This window comes from Phocoena phocoena, chromosome 1 (genome assembly GCF_963924675.1).
Source record: "Phocoena phocoena chromosome 1, mPhoPho1.1, whole genome shotgun sequence".
Lineage (NCBI taxonomy): Eukaryota > Metazoa > Chordata > Mammalia > Artiodactyla > Phocoenidae > Phocoena > Phocoena phocoena.
The window spans coordinates 97,117,606-97,130,723 of NC_089219.1; the positions used below are offsets into that span (position 1 = coordinate 97,117,606).

General features: G+C 59.8%; 1 protein-coding gene across 1 annotated transcript; it reads right to left on the reverse strand.

Moving 5' to 3' along the window:
- Window positions 1-3,200: 3,200 nt before the first annotated feature.
- ALX3 (ALX homeobox 3) lies at window positions 3,201-12,683 on the reverse strand. The gene is made up of 4 exons (XM_065891766.1): window positions 12,407-12,683; window positions 6,906-7,222; window positions 3,923-4,051; window positions 3,201-3,509 (listed from the first exon to the last, which is right to left on the reverse strand). The coding sequence occupies exons 1-4, from the start codon at window positions 12,681-12,683 to the stop codon at window positions 3,201-3,203; spliced, it is 1,032 nt and encodes a 343-aa protein (XP_065747838.1).
- Between the last annotated feature and the right edge of the window lie 435 nt (window positions 12,684-13,118).

Below are 13,118 nucleotides of genomic sequence, written 5' to 3' on the forward strand. Positions count from 1 at the left end.
CAGCTGGTGCCCACCTACTGGAGAAGGGACAAGGCGAGGGGAGGCTGCAGTTGTTGAGGGGAAGGCAAGGGTGCTCCAGCATCAGGAACAAGGGCTCCAAGAGCGGACGCTTTGTGCTCATGCTGGGATGAGCCCGTGGCCAAGGCGGGAGCAGGGGTGAGGTATGTTCTCCCTCTGCCGGATACAGGAAATGCCCGGTTCCTGGGGATACTGGGCTCTGTTCCCGTCTGTGGCTGCAGAGGGTCTGCACTTCGGGGTTGTACTTCAGGTTGATGTGTAAAGGACTGGGGGAGGCCGGGGATGAAGACTGAATGCCTCTGATGAGAAGCATTTCCTGATGCTGGACTGAGGCTAGAAGCTGGGACTGAAGGGCGATCTGGCTAGGGCCCTCCTCTCTGGGCCTGGTGTCCGGGCCCCTGCCAGGACCGAGATTTAGTGCTTCTCTGGGTGGGCCTCACGGGAGCAGAGAGGAACCTTAGCAAAGGGAGACGGAGCCTAGCACCTCTCTTAGGTTGAGATTCCAAGTGGGGCCACTTCCCTTTTCTTTTTCAGAGGGGCCGACCAGAGCCCCAGCCTGGCCTTGGGAAAACATCGGGCCTAGGCTGAGGGCTGAGGTTGCCTCTGGAGTGAGGCCATGGGGGCAGGGGCGTCTGGAGACCTGGGGGCTGTCTTAGGGGTGAGACGCCTAGGGTGTGGAGGAGGAGGGGAAGATGGAAGGACGGCTAATGGGAAGCAGGTGGAAGGGCTGCCTGAGTCCCAGCCAGGGGACAGGCTGGCTGGGATGGCCCAGTCAGTGGGAGAACCCGTCAACTCACAGATAATCCTAGGGAACAGGCTCCGGGATGCCCATTCATATTCATTATGTGTGAAGTGGGCGGTTGTAAAGTTAGCTTTCTCTTCATTTAGCTGTCACTAGACAGAAAAATATGAGCTGTGGGCAGATGCCCCTGGATGGGAGCCAGTAGCTGGTCTCTGGCCTCCCTGTGCCCTCCCCCACCAGGGCCTCCCTCCCGCACAGGGCCCGCTCTGGCCTCTGCCTGCCTCTCCTGCCGTTGCTGCATTGATCTCTGACTCAACTTTAGTTCCTTCTCTTGCCTGTCTTCCCCACTTCTGCTTCCTTTGCTTTCACAGATTCTTTCCTCTTCCCTCTTTCTAAGCTGTGAGAGAGGGAATCATGGTTTTTCTTGACCAGCACTCTATCTCTGGCACCCAGCACAAGCGGGCACTCAGTATTTGTAGAACAAACTAATCTTTCTCTCTGCATCTCTCTTAACTTTTGTGAGACAAAAAGTCCAAAATTTTGCTGGCCACTCCTTGGGTGAAGAAACTTCTAGTGCAGTTCTCTTAGCCCTGGAATTAGAAGTGTGGGTTTGTACCCCAGTTCATTATTGCCCAGCTGGGCGAAGGTGGTCCTGTTCAGCAGTAGCTGGGGCTGCCTCTGCTTACTGCCCAGACTCTTCCCTTCCTGATGCACATGGGGCTCGCACCTGGACCTCAGAAGCCAGGCCCTCAAATGAAGGGAAGGGAAGAGAAGGGGGACACTGGTTTCCTCTGGGTGATGCTTGGGCCTTGTCACAGTCACTGTCTTGGCCGGCAAATCCGATCTGATGGATTTGCACTCTCCTTGGGAAGAAGCACGGCCCTGGCCACTGGAATCTCTGTGTGCTTGGGTTTCTCTGGGCCTGGAGGAGGAGGCCTGGGGTCGGGGGAGCTGGGCTGCTAGCTGAGGCTGAGCTGCTCTGAGCAATGTGGTTGTGTTTACTGGGAGGGTGGGAGGGCCAGGCCTGCTTTTTTCCTGCCTTCCAGGAAGATAAGGCAGAAAGCGGGGATGAAGGATAGAATGGGTAATACTCTCAAACCACAAGAAAGAGTCCTGGCTTTCATCTCTGCCCTACAGCTCAGACATGCTCCTGGGCGTCTGGGAGCAGGGAATGGCCACACCCCCACTACTCTGGGGTCCCAGCCTACGGGAGCTCAGGACCCTCGGTGAGCTCCCCGGACTTCCGTTCCATCTCCCCTCCAGTGTCCGTTCAGCCACAATCTTATTTCAGCTCTCTCACTCCCCTTCCCATGCCACATTTTCCCTTCCAGATGAGCCCAGCAACCCTAGAGCCGGGCTTTTCCCCCTTCCTCCTTGTACCAGCCGAAGCCACAGGGACCCCGAGCAGGTGACAGAGCCAGGCGTGGCACACACTGAGGGCCGGCCGCAGGCGCATCTTCCCCTAGCCTCTAGGATCCCTGCTTGGACCCCGGGCACAGACCAGCCTTAGAGCAACCAAGTGCCAAACCCTGAGGATACACAATCACCTGGTATAAAAAATACTGCCACCTTTATTATTATGCTGGGCAGCACATTTTTTACAAAAGTACCTTTACAAAAGTGGGGTTTGGAATCTCAGGGGTTGAGTCTGTGGAAATCTGTTTTATTCTTACCAACAGCCAGTGAGTAAACCAAGGGAGCCTAAGGTTTCTATGGCATTGCTCTGGCCTGATCTCATGGAAGAGAATCCAAATATTTGGTGATTTCTGGTGGAGTTTCTGCCCCTTGGAGGGGTAAGAGGACTCCATAGCATGTTGCAGGAGGGGGCACATGTTGCAGGACAAGAGTAGAGATGGCTGAGCAGGGGAGAAGGGGTACCTTTTACACTGACCTCCAGTTTACAGGCCCTTGTCAGCGCTAGATGCTGGGTGCACGCCCCCTTGTGGTGGGAGGGGGAAGTGAGGCCGGCCCTAGGCTGTCATACAAGACTGGTTTCCCCTAAGAGGCAGGGAGCGCCGCCCAGTTCAACCTGTTTCGTCCTCCCATTTTCCTGCATTCTCTGAATGAAGTGCCAGTTAAGTTGTTTCAGCTGGAGGGATGACAGTTAAACTCAGACAAAGTCTGAAGGAAGCAGGGCAGTATCTTTTTCCCTCTGGCCCAGGGTTTGGGGGAGGGGACCCAGTGTGTGGTAGGAAGAGTCCTACCTGCTTTGAAGCCCCTTTTCTCCTGGGCAGCCTCACCTTATTCTAACAGAAAAGATTCTGTAGCTTGTTCCCTGCGGAAGCCTGAGGGTCCCAGCTGCTCTGCCGGGGCCTCCAGGAACCATCTGGGCCTTGGAGGCAGAGGTGTGTCCTCTCTGGCATCCAGGCCGGGGTGGGGTGGGAGCAGCTGGAAACAGAAACGGGGTTGGGCAGCTCAGTCTGCATGTCCACGTGACAGATCATGTGGTCCAGTTCAGCAGGCTGGGTGGCTCCTTGGACTTCACCCTGAGTGAGATGAGGCTTGGAGACTTATAGTCGCCATCCGGGGAGGGCTCAAAGCTGGGGCCCCCTAGGGCAGGGGAAAAGCCATGGATGGAGTAGATGCCAGGGTGGGCTCCAGGAGAGGCTGGTACCCCCATGAAGCCAGCCACATTCCCATGAGAGTGGGAGTATGGAGACATGCATGGGGAGGGGATGCCCTCTGGAGACATGAGGCAGGGCCCCCTGGGGCTCCCAGACCCTGGACTGGGCCACAGGGAGTTCTGCAGCTGAAAAGAGAGAAGGAAAAAGAAAACCCATGAATCAGGAGCCTGGGGGGCCCTCCTTACCTAGGGACTCTCTCTTTGCCCTTACGGCTCCGGAAACTTTACAAGAAAACTCCACTTGGTCCAGGTCTAGAATCTGCTCCCTCCTGCCCCCAACACTTGCAGTGGCATCTCAGAAGGCCCCTGCCATTACATCTCAAAATGAGATTTCCTCTGGTGATTCCTTTGTACCAACTGCTCTGCATACACCATTCATGAGACTGGTAAGAGCCCATTTTGCAGAGGAAGAAGTGATTTACCCACCATCACTTGGAGCCCTAATGCTGCTCCAGGTCTCCCTGGGACCACAGTTCACACTCTTGCTGGCTTCCCCATGGAATTGCCAGGCCCCGAGTCTGGGTGGGGAGGGGTCTCACCTGGGGATGGCTGTCGGTTCGGGGCAGCATGGAGATGTCATAGGCAGACGTGAAGGGGTTCCGCCCCTCCTGGATCTTCCCATAACGCTCACGCTTCCGCCACTTGGCTCTGCGGTTCTGAAACCAGACCTGGGGGCAGGTTGGGAGAGGTTGAGGGGGTGATAAAGCAGCCCTGAGGCGTGGAGCCCACTGGGGAGACAGTTGATGGTTGCATTCTCTTGTGGGGTGGTGGGGAGCTGGCTCCAGGCTGGAGGATCTTGAGTTGCAGGAGCTTATAAATTCACATCATCCTCAGGGCCAGCGAGGGAGCTGGGATGGGGCCTAAGAGAGGCCCAAGCCCAGAGCGGGTTTATTGGCCCCATAGGCCCTCCCCCGCTCCCATGCTGAGTCACTCTCTGGTTCTCCAGCCTGGCTGTGTCTGGTAAGGGTATCGTTGGGGTCCGTGGCCTCAGAGGCCCTGGACCAGTACACATATGCTGGGTGTCTAGCCCCCCTGCCTCATCTCTTTCCCAGTGTTCCCACCTTACTGCATCTGAGAAATCTTAAAGATATTTCTGTTTGGGTCCTGCTTCTGCTTAAACTCTCAGAGGCTCCCTGGAGACCTCGGCCGAGAGCCCAGCTCCTTCACAAGGCCCCTTGGCACTGACCCCTGCCCGTCCCCACAGCCTCATCTCCTGTCAGGCAACAACACTCAGTTCTTCTCAGTTCTTCTTAGCTGCCTCTCACCCCAGCTCGCCTTTAAAACACTGCTCTCTTACTCCTCCTGCCTTTGCCCACGTTTTCCCTGCCTGCGCTACCCATCCCCACCACACACATACAACTGAGCTGGATATCCTCCACTGGACTTCCTAAATACGCAAGCTTTGCTCTCATTATACTTACCACATCCCACTACCATTGTCTGGTTTGGAATCCGTCTTTCCCATTCATTTGTGAGCTCTTGGCGGGTGGGGTGGCATACCTGTGTGCTGTGCGCATATCTGGGGTGGATTTGTCATCTGGTGTGTGCCCTATGTGTGTTGGTGCACATATTGTGTATTTCTATCATTTAATAAACTTTTATGTGTCAGGCTCTAGGCTAGACATTGGCAATATCAAAACCAAACCAAACCCCCAAAATCCTCCTGCTTTCCAGGGATTTAGCTGGGAGCCACAACAAAAGAAGCTGCGAGTGTGTAAAAGTAACCCTACCTGAGTCCCTCACTCCCCACACCGCCTCTCATGCAGGCAGGATCCCAGAGCAGGCCTGGGGCAAGGCTGAGGAAGGACCTACAACTGCCTCTCCTTTCCCTACTCTCCCTTCCCTGCAGGAGATGAAAGAGCCTGGAGTTGCTGATCACTTTTCTGGGAATTCTTCCCTGTCACCACCCCGCTCTCCCCTCCTCGCTCTGAACCTGCCCCCTGCACTGTCCCGTGTGTGGTCCCCTTATTCCTCCCAACGGGCTGAGGTCCATGCGTGGTGTCACGCGTCTGCCAAGCATCCCTACTCTTGGGCCTCAGTCATCACTGAAGCTTCTAGACTAGGTCTGGGGGGTCTTGTGGCCACGCCTCCACGCTTTTAGGGTTGAAAAGGCCTAGAAGAGCAGTGGGGGAAGTGTGCTTCGCTTCCCCAAAGCAGTTGCACCGGGGCAGCTATTCAGAGTCCCCCCACCCCCACTAAGGCCTGCTGGGGTGTCTGGATAGGTGACATTTGGAATTCTACGGCTTATGTGGTCTGGGGTTACCTTGAATGCTGGGCCTCTTACCCTGATGGCCCCAGGCCCTGAGGAGCCCGGGGGAACAGTTCTGGAAGTCTGGTTTGGGTTCCACCTGGTAGGAACACGGAAGCAGGAAGACCCAGCAGAGAAGGGGAAACAGCCCAACTCCCTCTGATCCTATGTTGAATCCAGCTGTAGGGCCTTCTCTGCTAGGCCGCAGCTGGCCTCTTTATAGACTGACTGCTGGTTCCCATATTCTGCCAGAGCTGGCCCCTGCCCCAGTGCCCTCGGAGCCGCTGGAGGGGCCCCACCCAGATTGTGTCTCCTCTGCCAGGAGAGGGACCGTCCTCTGCTTAGAGGTCACCTCCTCACCTTTCCCAAGAGGCCCAGACCCAAGCCTTCTCCCGGTGCCTCTTGTTTGGCATCAGGGAGCCTGCTGCATATCGAGCAGGTTCAGAGCAAGGCAGCAGTGACCATCTTCCTCTTGGGCCAGACTCTTACTGAAGCCTCCTTTTCCATCCCCACCTCCTGTCCGCCACCTTCATGTTCTTGCTCGCTTCCAGCATGCCTTGGACATGGATTCCCTTCCCTTCGTCCTTTCCCAGCATTCCTCCATCCTCCCACCCCGTCCACACAGGCTGGGCTCCACCCTAGTGAAGCTGGCAACAGCCCCATCCCGCCCCGGGGCCTGATTTCTGTTGGGGAAGAGTTTGTTGTGGGCAGGGGCTCCCAGACAGGCTCTCCCAACCACAGTCTGGGAGTTGGCAGGACTGAGGTCACTGGTTCAGGATGGCTTTAAGCATCACCGATCCTGAGACCGCCCCCCCCAGCAGGGACCCTCCCCACTCTGGGCAGCTACCTTGGGAGAAGCCCGGATTCGTGTTTTAACATTTCACGTCTTCCAAAATGCACACATCTGTGATCCTCAAAGATACTCCTTATGTAGGTAGTACTATCATTCCCTTTTCTTAAATTGGGAAACCAAGACAGAGATTCAGTGACATGCCCCAAGTCACCTGGTCAGCTAGAAGTGGCAGAGTTAGGACTCCCATACAGGTCTTTTGACTCCAGGAGCCCGTCACCCCCATCCCATGCAGGAGCCTCAACTTGGGCCGCAAGCCTGTGGCTGCAACAGAGCAGGGCGTGGAGGGGAGCCCAGGAGGGCCGACGGGGGCAGGCCGACTCTGTGTGGTGCCAGCGTCCACCTCTCCCAGCCCCTCCGTGGCCCGGCTTATGGTCTGGATGGTTGAGGCAGCCAGAGAGTCCTGTGGCCGGGGTGCCCTCACCTGTACCCGGGCCTCGGTGAGGTCCGTGCGCAGAGCCAGCTGCTCCCGGGCATACACATCAGGGTAGTGGGTTTTCTGGAAGACTTTCTCCAGCTCCTCCAGCTGGAACGTGCTGAAGGTCGTGCGGTTACGGCGCTTCTTGCTCTTGTTCTTGGCCAACTCCATGGAGTCAGGGAGTCCCGGGGACAGAGGGACACGCAGGCTGGCCAAGCAGGGGCCTGGGGAGCCTGGCAAGTTAGAGGGCCCGTCTCGGGGGCCCCCTCGGCAGTCCAAGGGCAGCTGGGGGAAGCTGGCAGCTTTGGAGGCCTTCTCCTCAGCTGCAATGGAAAACACAAAAAGGAGGATGGAAACCGAACCGGGGGGTTTTGTGGGTGGAATAGAGGGAGGGGGAAGAACGTTGACGCTTCAGTCCCCGCCTCCCCCTTCCTTTTTCCTCCCGTCCTCCTGGCAGCCACCCTTCAAGGGAGCCTGGCATTCGGAGGCCTGCCTGCTGAGCCTCCAGCTGGGGAGGGGGCCCTGGGGAGCCATGTGCTCTGTGGTCTGGGTGGATCTGCTGGGGACGGAGGGGGGTTCATTTCGGGGAAGTAGTCTGTGGTGGCGCGTCCCACAGGGTGTGGAGGTACCAGGATGGATGCCATGGCAGGGCCTAGCACGGGGGCGGGAAGTGGGGGTGGCCTCCTTGACCCTGACTCTGCAGGCCTTGGCTCCCATGCCCATGCCTCTGCTCCAGGACTGGATAGGGACAGGGATGCTCAGACCACCTTTGGCCAATCTGGCTGGGCCTTATTCTCTGAACCCCAAGTCTCAGGACAATGTCAAATCCCCCTGCCGTGGGGTATGAAAGGCAAGATGGGGCAAAGAAGCTTCAAGAAGGATTGTCAAATTCCTCTGAAAATACTGATGTTTGGGCAAGGACTTAAGCTCCAGCATTAGAGAGCAGGAGACAGAGACAGGCTATGCTCGGAAAAGGAGAGGTAGGGGACAGTGGAAACCGGGCACAGTTCCATAGCCCATCATTCTTGTCATCGTCTGCCCCTCCCCTCCGCAGGAGTTTCTGACGGCTCCCCCATTGCCCACGATTAACAAGCAGCCCCACTCTGACGTGCTAGCCCTCACTCAGGAAACTTGATGGAGCTCTACCATAACTGGGGCATGGTGAAAAATAGGTCACCCTGATCACCCCGCCCTCTCCCTCTGGCAAGGACCCCCAGCAGCGTCGCCATGAAATCTCTTCTTAACAGTCCTCTGGAATGGCAGAAGCAGCGCCACAAAGATGCCCCACTGATTCACACAGCCTCTTCCCTGGCCCCAGGTCCATCCCCAGTGGGGGCCCGGCCCCCAGGAGGCCCAGTGAGCTGGCACCAAGAGGCAGTTTCTTTCCCAGGACTTAGTGTTGGGATCACAGCTTGGGGGGTGGGGGGCGGGGGTGGGGATAGAACTGGAGAGATGGGCTCTGGGGTTCTGGGTCTGACGAGTCCCTGTCTGACTGTGGAGGACAAGTTGGGCAAGGCCCCCCCCCCCAGCTGGAAGGTGGTGGGTGACCTCCCAGGACCACCCAGGCCGTGAAATAAGCTACGCTTCATGAGTGTGTCCTGGAGGCCGGGGAGAGTCAGGTAGTGTCTGCTCTCAGGCCAGTGCATAGTGACAGCCCAGACACCAGGCTTCTTTCATAATTCAGGTGGAGCATAGGTGGGGAAAATGCTTCAGTCCCTGACTTCTATTCCTGGGCAACACATTTTGGTTCTGGGGTAGTTCCACCTGGTAGGACCTGAGGAAGGAGAACTCAATGGAAGTTAAACCAAATAATTTTAAATGGTCTGGAAGACCAGGGAGACTGGGAGGGGGCACTGTGCACACAGCAGGCCTGAGAGGGAGGGTTCTCGGTATCTTGGATTCAGAGGGAGGGACAGCTGGACTCCAGGCGGAAAAGGGCAAGGGTGGCTCAGGGACGGGGTCAGAGGAGCACTGATGTCACTGCAGAGGGCTCCCCAAAGCTCTGGGGCTGGCTCATCTGCCTCTTGGGCCCTCAGTGACTATCTCAATAGGATCTGCCCAGATTGGAAGTGATCAGACCTGGAGCTCTGGGACTTGCCCTCTTGACCTTAAGCCACCTAGCTACCAGGGTAAAGGATGAAAATGCAGCAGGCCGTCTCAGAATAGCTATCCAAAAACAGAGCCAAGCCTGCTGGCCTCCTGGGACGTGACCTCCCAGGACTGCCCATTCTGCAGCCCTCTCAGAGGACCACAGAACTTCTTCCCTTTTCATTGCCGTTGTCCTGGAACCTCCATCCGCCTGGAGGACTCCAGTGTAAGGGCAGCAGTCCCGCACTTTGGAGACAGGGGCACGCCTCATAGAACACCAAGCGGCCTCCCGAGGAGCAAGGCCCTGAAGAGGAAAGAGATGGAGGTGGGCTAAGTGAAGGGCAGCGATCAAAGAAAGGCAGAGCTGGAACAGAAGCCCGCAGCTTGAATCTAAGCTCATCAGGGGAAAGGTGCACTGTGAACCCGGTGCATGTTTAAGACGTGCACAGGCTCTGTACAGGAGTCACTTGCACCTGGTGGGGACACTGGCTGATTAAGAGGGTAGTGCTCCCGTTGGAGACAGGAAGCCTTGGAGCTCAGCACTGGGGTGTCCGTGGCCTGCACAACCGCAGAACCACAGCAGCAGTCTGTTGGGCCTGAAAGACAAGAACCAGCAGAGCTCTGTCCCTGACTGGGCTCTCACACCCTGGGCACTCTCCCACGCGGGGGGCTGCCAGAGCCCCTACTAGCGGCTGCCTCGAAGCCTTGGCAGCTCGGGAGCCGCACGGCTCGGGCTGCCTACCGGGAGCCCCACTGGCCCCATGGATGGCGTCCATCGACGCCGCAGGACCAGCCATCCGGCTTTCAGCTTTCGCGGCAGCCTTGCTCCGCGCGCGCCCTTCCCCAAGCGACCCGCAGAGCGCTCTGAAGCCTGGGCTTCCGCTGCTCCGGCTGAATATCCGAAGCTGGTGTGGACCTACACGCCGTTTGTAAACCCCCAGTGGGGCCTTGGTGCTCTCCCTCGAGGTTCCCAGCCTTGCCCTAGAGGCCTCAGCGGGGGCCAACGGCTGAGGACTCTTCTCGAAGTCCGCGGCCGGCCCGGAGACCGCGGTCAGCCTGGTTATCCGGCTCAGGGCCTCAGCGGCGGCGGGCGCGTTCCGAGATCAAGAAGCCAAGCTAGGGGACAGACCCCGGCAGAGCAGGAAGGAACAGCCAGGCACTTCTCCGTCCCTCTGAGCAGCCACGCGCTGAGGGCGCGAAGATGGCTGGCGCCGCCAGGACACGACCGCGGTGCAGACCAGGGCTGGGCGCTCTCCGCACAGGGCGGCCAAGGGCTGGAGAGGAGCGCCGTGCCAGGCTCTCGAGCGCGCAATTGCCCGGCCTCGCAAGGATCGCGCAGCAGATGGGCGCAGCTGCGCGCTCACTGGTCTGAACTGGAAACGCTCGGAGCTCGTTATTTTAAAAGCCAAGAAATTAAGCGGGCTCCCCCTTTGACCAACATTTCCCACCAAGCAGACCGCGCGGCCCCAGTCCTCGGGGCTGTCCCTCCCTAGCAGCCCAGCTCTGCCACAGGGACGCAGGCCACCCGCCCGCCTGCCGAGTTCAGGCCAGGGCACTGGGGAGGCCAGGGCACCGAGGAATCCAGTGGCGGCCGGGGTCTCTACCCAGACTCGGCTCGCACCCGCCGCACCTCCTTTTCGTTTGGTCTGTCCTCTGCTCAGCTGGAATCGTTCATTTCCTTCTCCCACTTGTTCCCATTTTGCTATTTTCTACTCTTTTAGGATGTCCTCTTTTTCTTTCGTATTGTCTGCTGCTTCTCTCTTCCTCCGTTCCCTCCTTCTCCATTTACCCGCTTCGTTCGATCCTCCCCTTGCTTTCTTTTTTTCATTCGTTCATTTATTCCTTTCCGTTCTGCCCAGTTCGCCGACCGCCTTTTAGCTCTCCTCCGTTCCTCTCTCCTCTGTTGTTTTGTCCAATTTCCTTTTCCCTCTTTTTGGTGGTTGTTTACACTTTTTGGTTTTCTTTCCACGCATTTCGTTGTGAACACCCTCGCCGTCGCTAGATTCCTCCCCGTCCGCTCGTTCTGCTCCAGCGCTCTCCGTAGTTTGCTCGGCGCTGGGGCCGGGGCCGGTCGCGATCCTGGCGGTCCGTGCGGGATCCGTCGCGCCCAGCAGGGACTCGGACCTGCAGGGTGGGTCCTGCCGGACGCGGCGCACCAAGCCAGGCCGGGTACCTGTCCCCGGCGGTGCTCACGGCGCTGCGCGGCCGCCGCCGTCTGTCTGGGATCAGAGGAGCCAGGCCAACTGCTTCTCATTAAGTCCCAACTGTGGTTTTTATCAGGAGAGCCTCTTTCAAAGGGCACAGACACGAAGCTCCGCGGACTCGCTCATTTCCTCCGCTGACCCCCACACACCTCCCAGCCCTCCCCTACACATTCCCACCGCCCCGACTGGGCGAAGGCCCGAGCTGCCTGGCCTCTCCGAGGAGGCCCGCGAGGCGCCAGCGGGGCGGAGGCGGGTTGCAGCCGATCTCGGAGGATCCAGCTCTGGGCCTAAGCTGCGGGATGCGGCAGCAAAGATGAGGCGGGCGCGGGCACCGACATTTCCACAGGTCAGCCGGTGCAGCGGGCGGCGGCGGGGTTGAGAACCCGCCCGCCAGGCCCCGGAGTTCAGGCGCGTTCTTGGGAGACGGAGCGGTCCAACTGGCCTTAGTGAATAGGGCACTGGCCCAGGAGCCGGAGGCACCCAGGGGTTAGGCCCGCTCCCGACGGCCCCGCGGTGACGATCCAGTGCGAGGAAGCCAAGACTGCGAGAAGGGCGGCCATCGCCGTGCATAACGACGGGGAGGCCAGGTTAGTCTGGGAAATAAGAACACAGTTATTCCGTATTGAGAACGGCCCCGGCACTGCGGCACTAGCCGCGGCCACTGCGCCGAGCGCCTAAGGCGCAGGCAGCAGCGCCTTTCCCGGGGAGGCCAGGCCGCAGCCCTCGGCTGAGTCCCGGCTTGGCCACTGTAGGTCGGGGCCAGCCTCAGGGCCCTCAGCGGGCGCCAGACACAAAAGCCGCGCTTCTCTCCCCGAATGCGGGCCAAGAGTTAAGTGTGGCGCCCGGGCCCTGGGCCCGGTCCGGGCTTCTGGGTCGGTGTCAGTTCCGGCCAAGCACGATCTCTCTTTCCCGGTGCCGGCCGCCTTCGGGCCCGAGTGGGCCCCGGGCCGTCGCCACTCCACCCTCTCTCGACCTCCCGCCTCCCATTCCCGCCACCAGAGGCACGCGTGGCTCTGCCTCCCGCACCGCGCGGGCTTTCGCCCGGCCGGGACCAGCACCGGTCCGGCTTCAGAGGGAGCCGTGGCGAAGGGCGAGAGAGGTAAAAAGTTAAGAATAGGCGAGCGGGAGAGGGAAGCGGGGAGGCCCCTGCGGGCCCGGGGATGGAAGACGGAGAGCTGGTAGGGGCTGCGCGCTACGCCCCGCGCCGCGCTTTACCTTCCGCGGGGCCCTCGTAGAAGTGGCCGCCGTTGAGCGCCGGGCTGGGGCCGAGGTCCTGCAGGTACTTGGCGGGCGGCTTGGCCGGCTCCGGGAGGTAGGGCTCCAGGGGCCCGCAGGCCTGAAAGCGGGTCAGCCGCGGGCCGCGGGGTGGCGCAGGGTGCAGGTGAGGCGCGGCGGCCGGGGTCCCCTGGGGGCCCGGAGGCTCATCCCCGGCGGCCGCGTAGGGGCGAGGCCCGGGCCCCACGCCGAAAGGCGCGCAGCTCTCCGGGTCCATGCCGGCTCGGGGCACACAGGCCGCCGGGGGCTCCGGGGCTCGCGCTGCCCGCGCGGCCTGTGAGCGCCCGCCAAGGGGGAGGGACCTGGGCGCGGGGGCGCGGAGCCCCCGGGAGCGGCGCGCGCCGCGGGGGGCGGGGGACAGGGGAGGGGGCCGCACTCTGACTTAATGCTGGAACCATCCACGTCACGTGCGGCCCCGCGCGGGTTAACCCCTCGGAGCCCGGGAGTCCCCTGATTCACTCCAGTCGCGGTATCAGAAGCAGTTGGAGAAGGGGAGGAAACCACCCCCTCTCGAGGGCAGGGTCCTTTTTGTCTGCCCATCTTGGTGAGTCCCTTGTTTAGAGCAGCACCCTTGGCCCTGATATCTGGCCTGGAGGCTCTTGACCCTGGAGGGGTGAGGCAGTTCAGGGGTAGAGACCACCTCCACCCACAA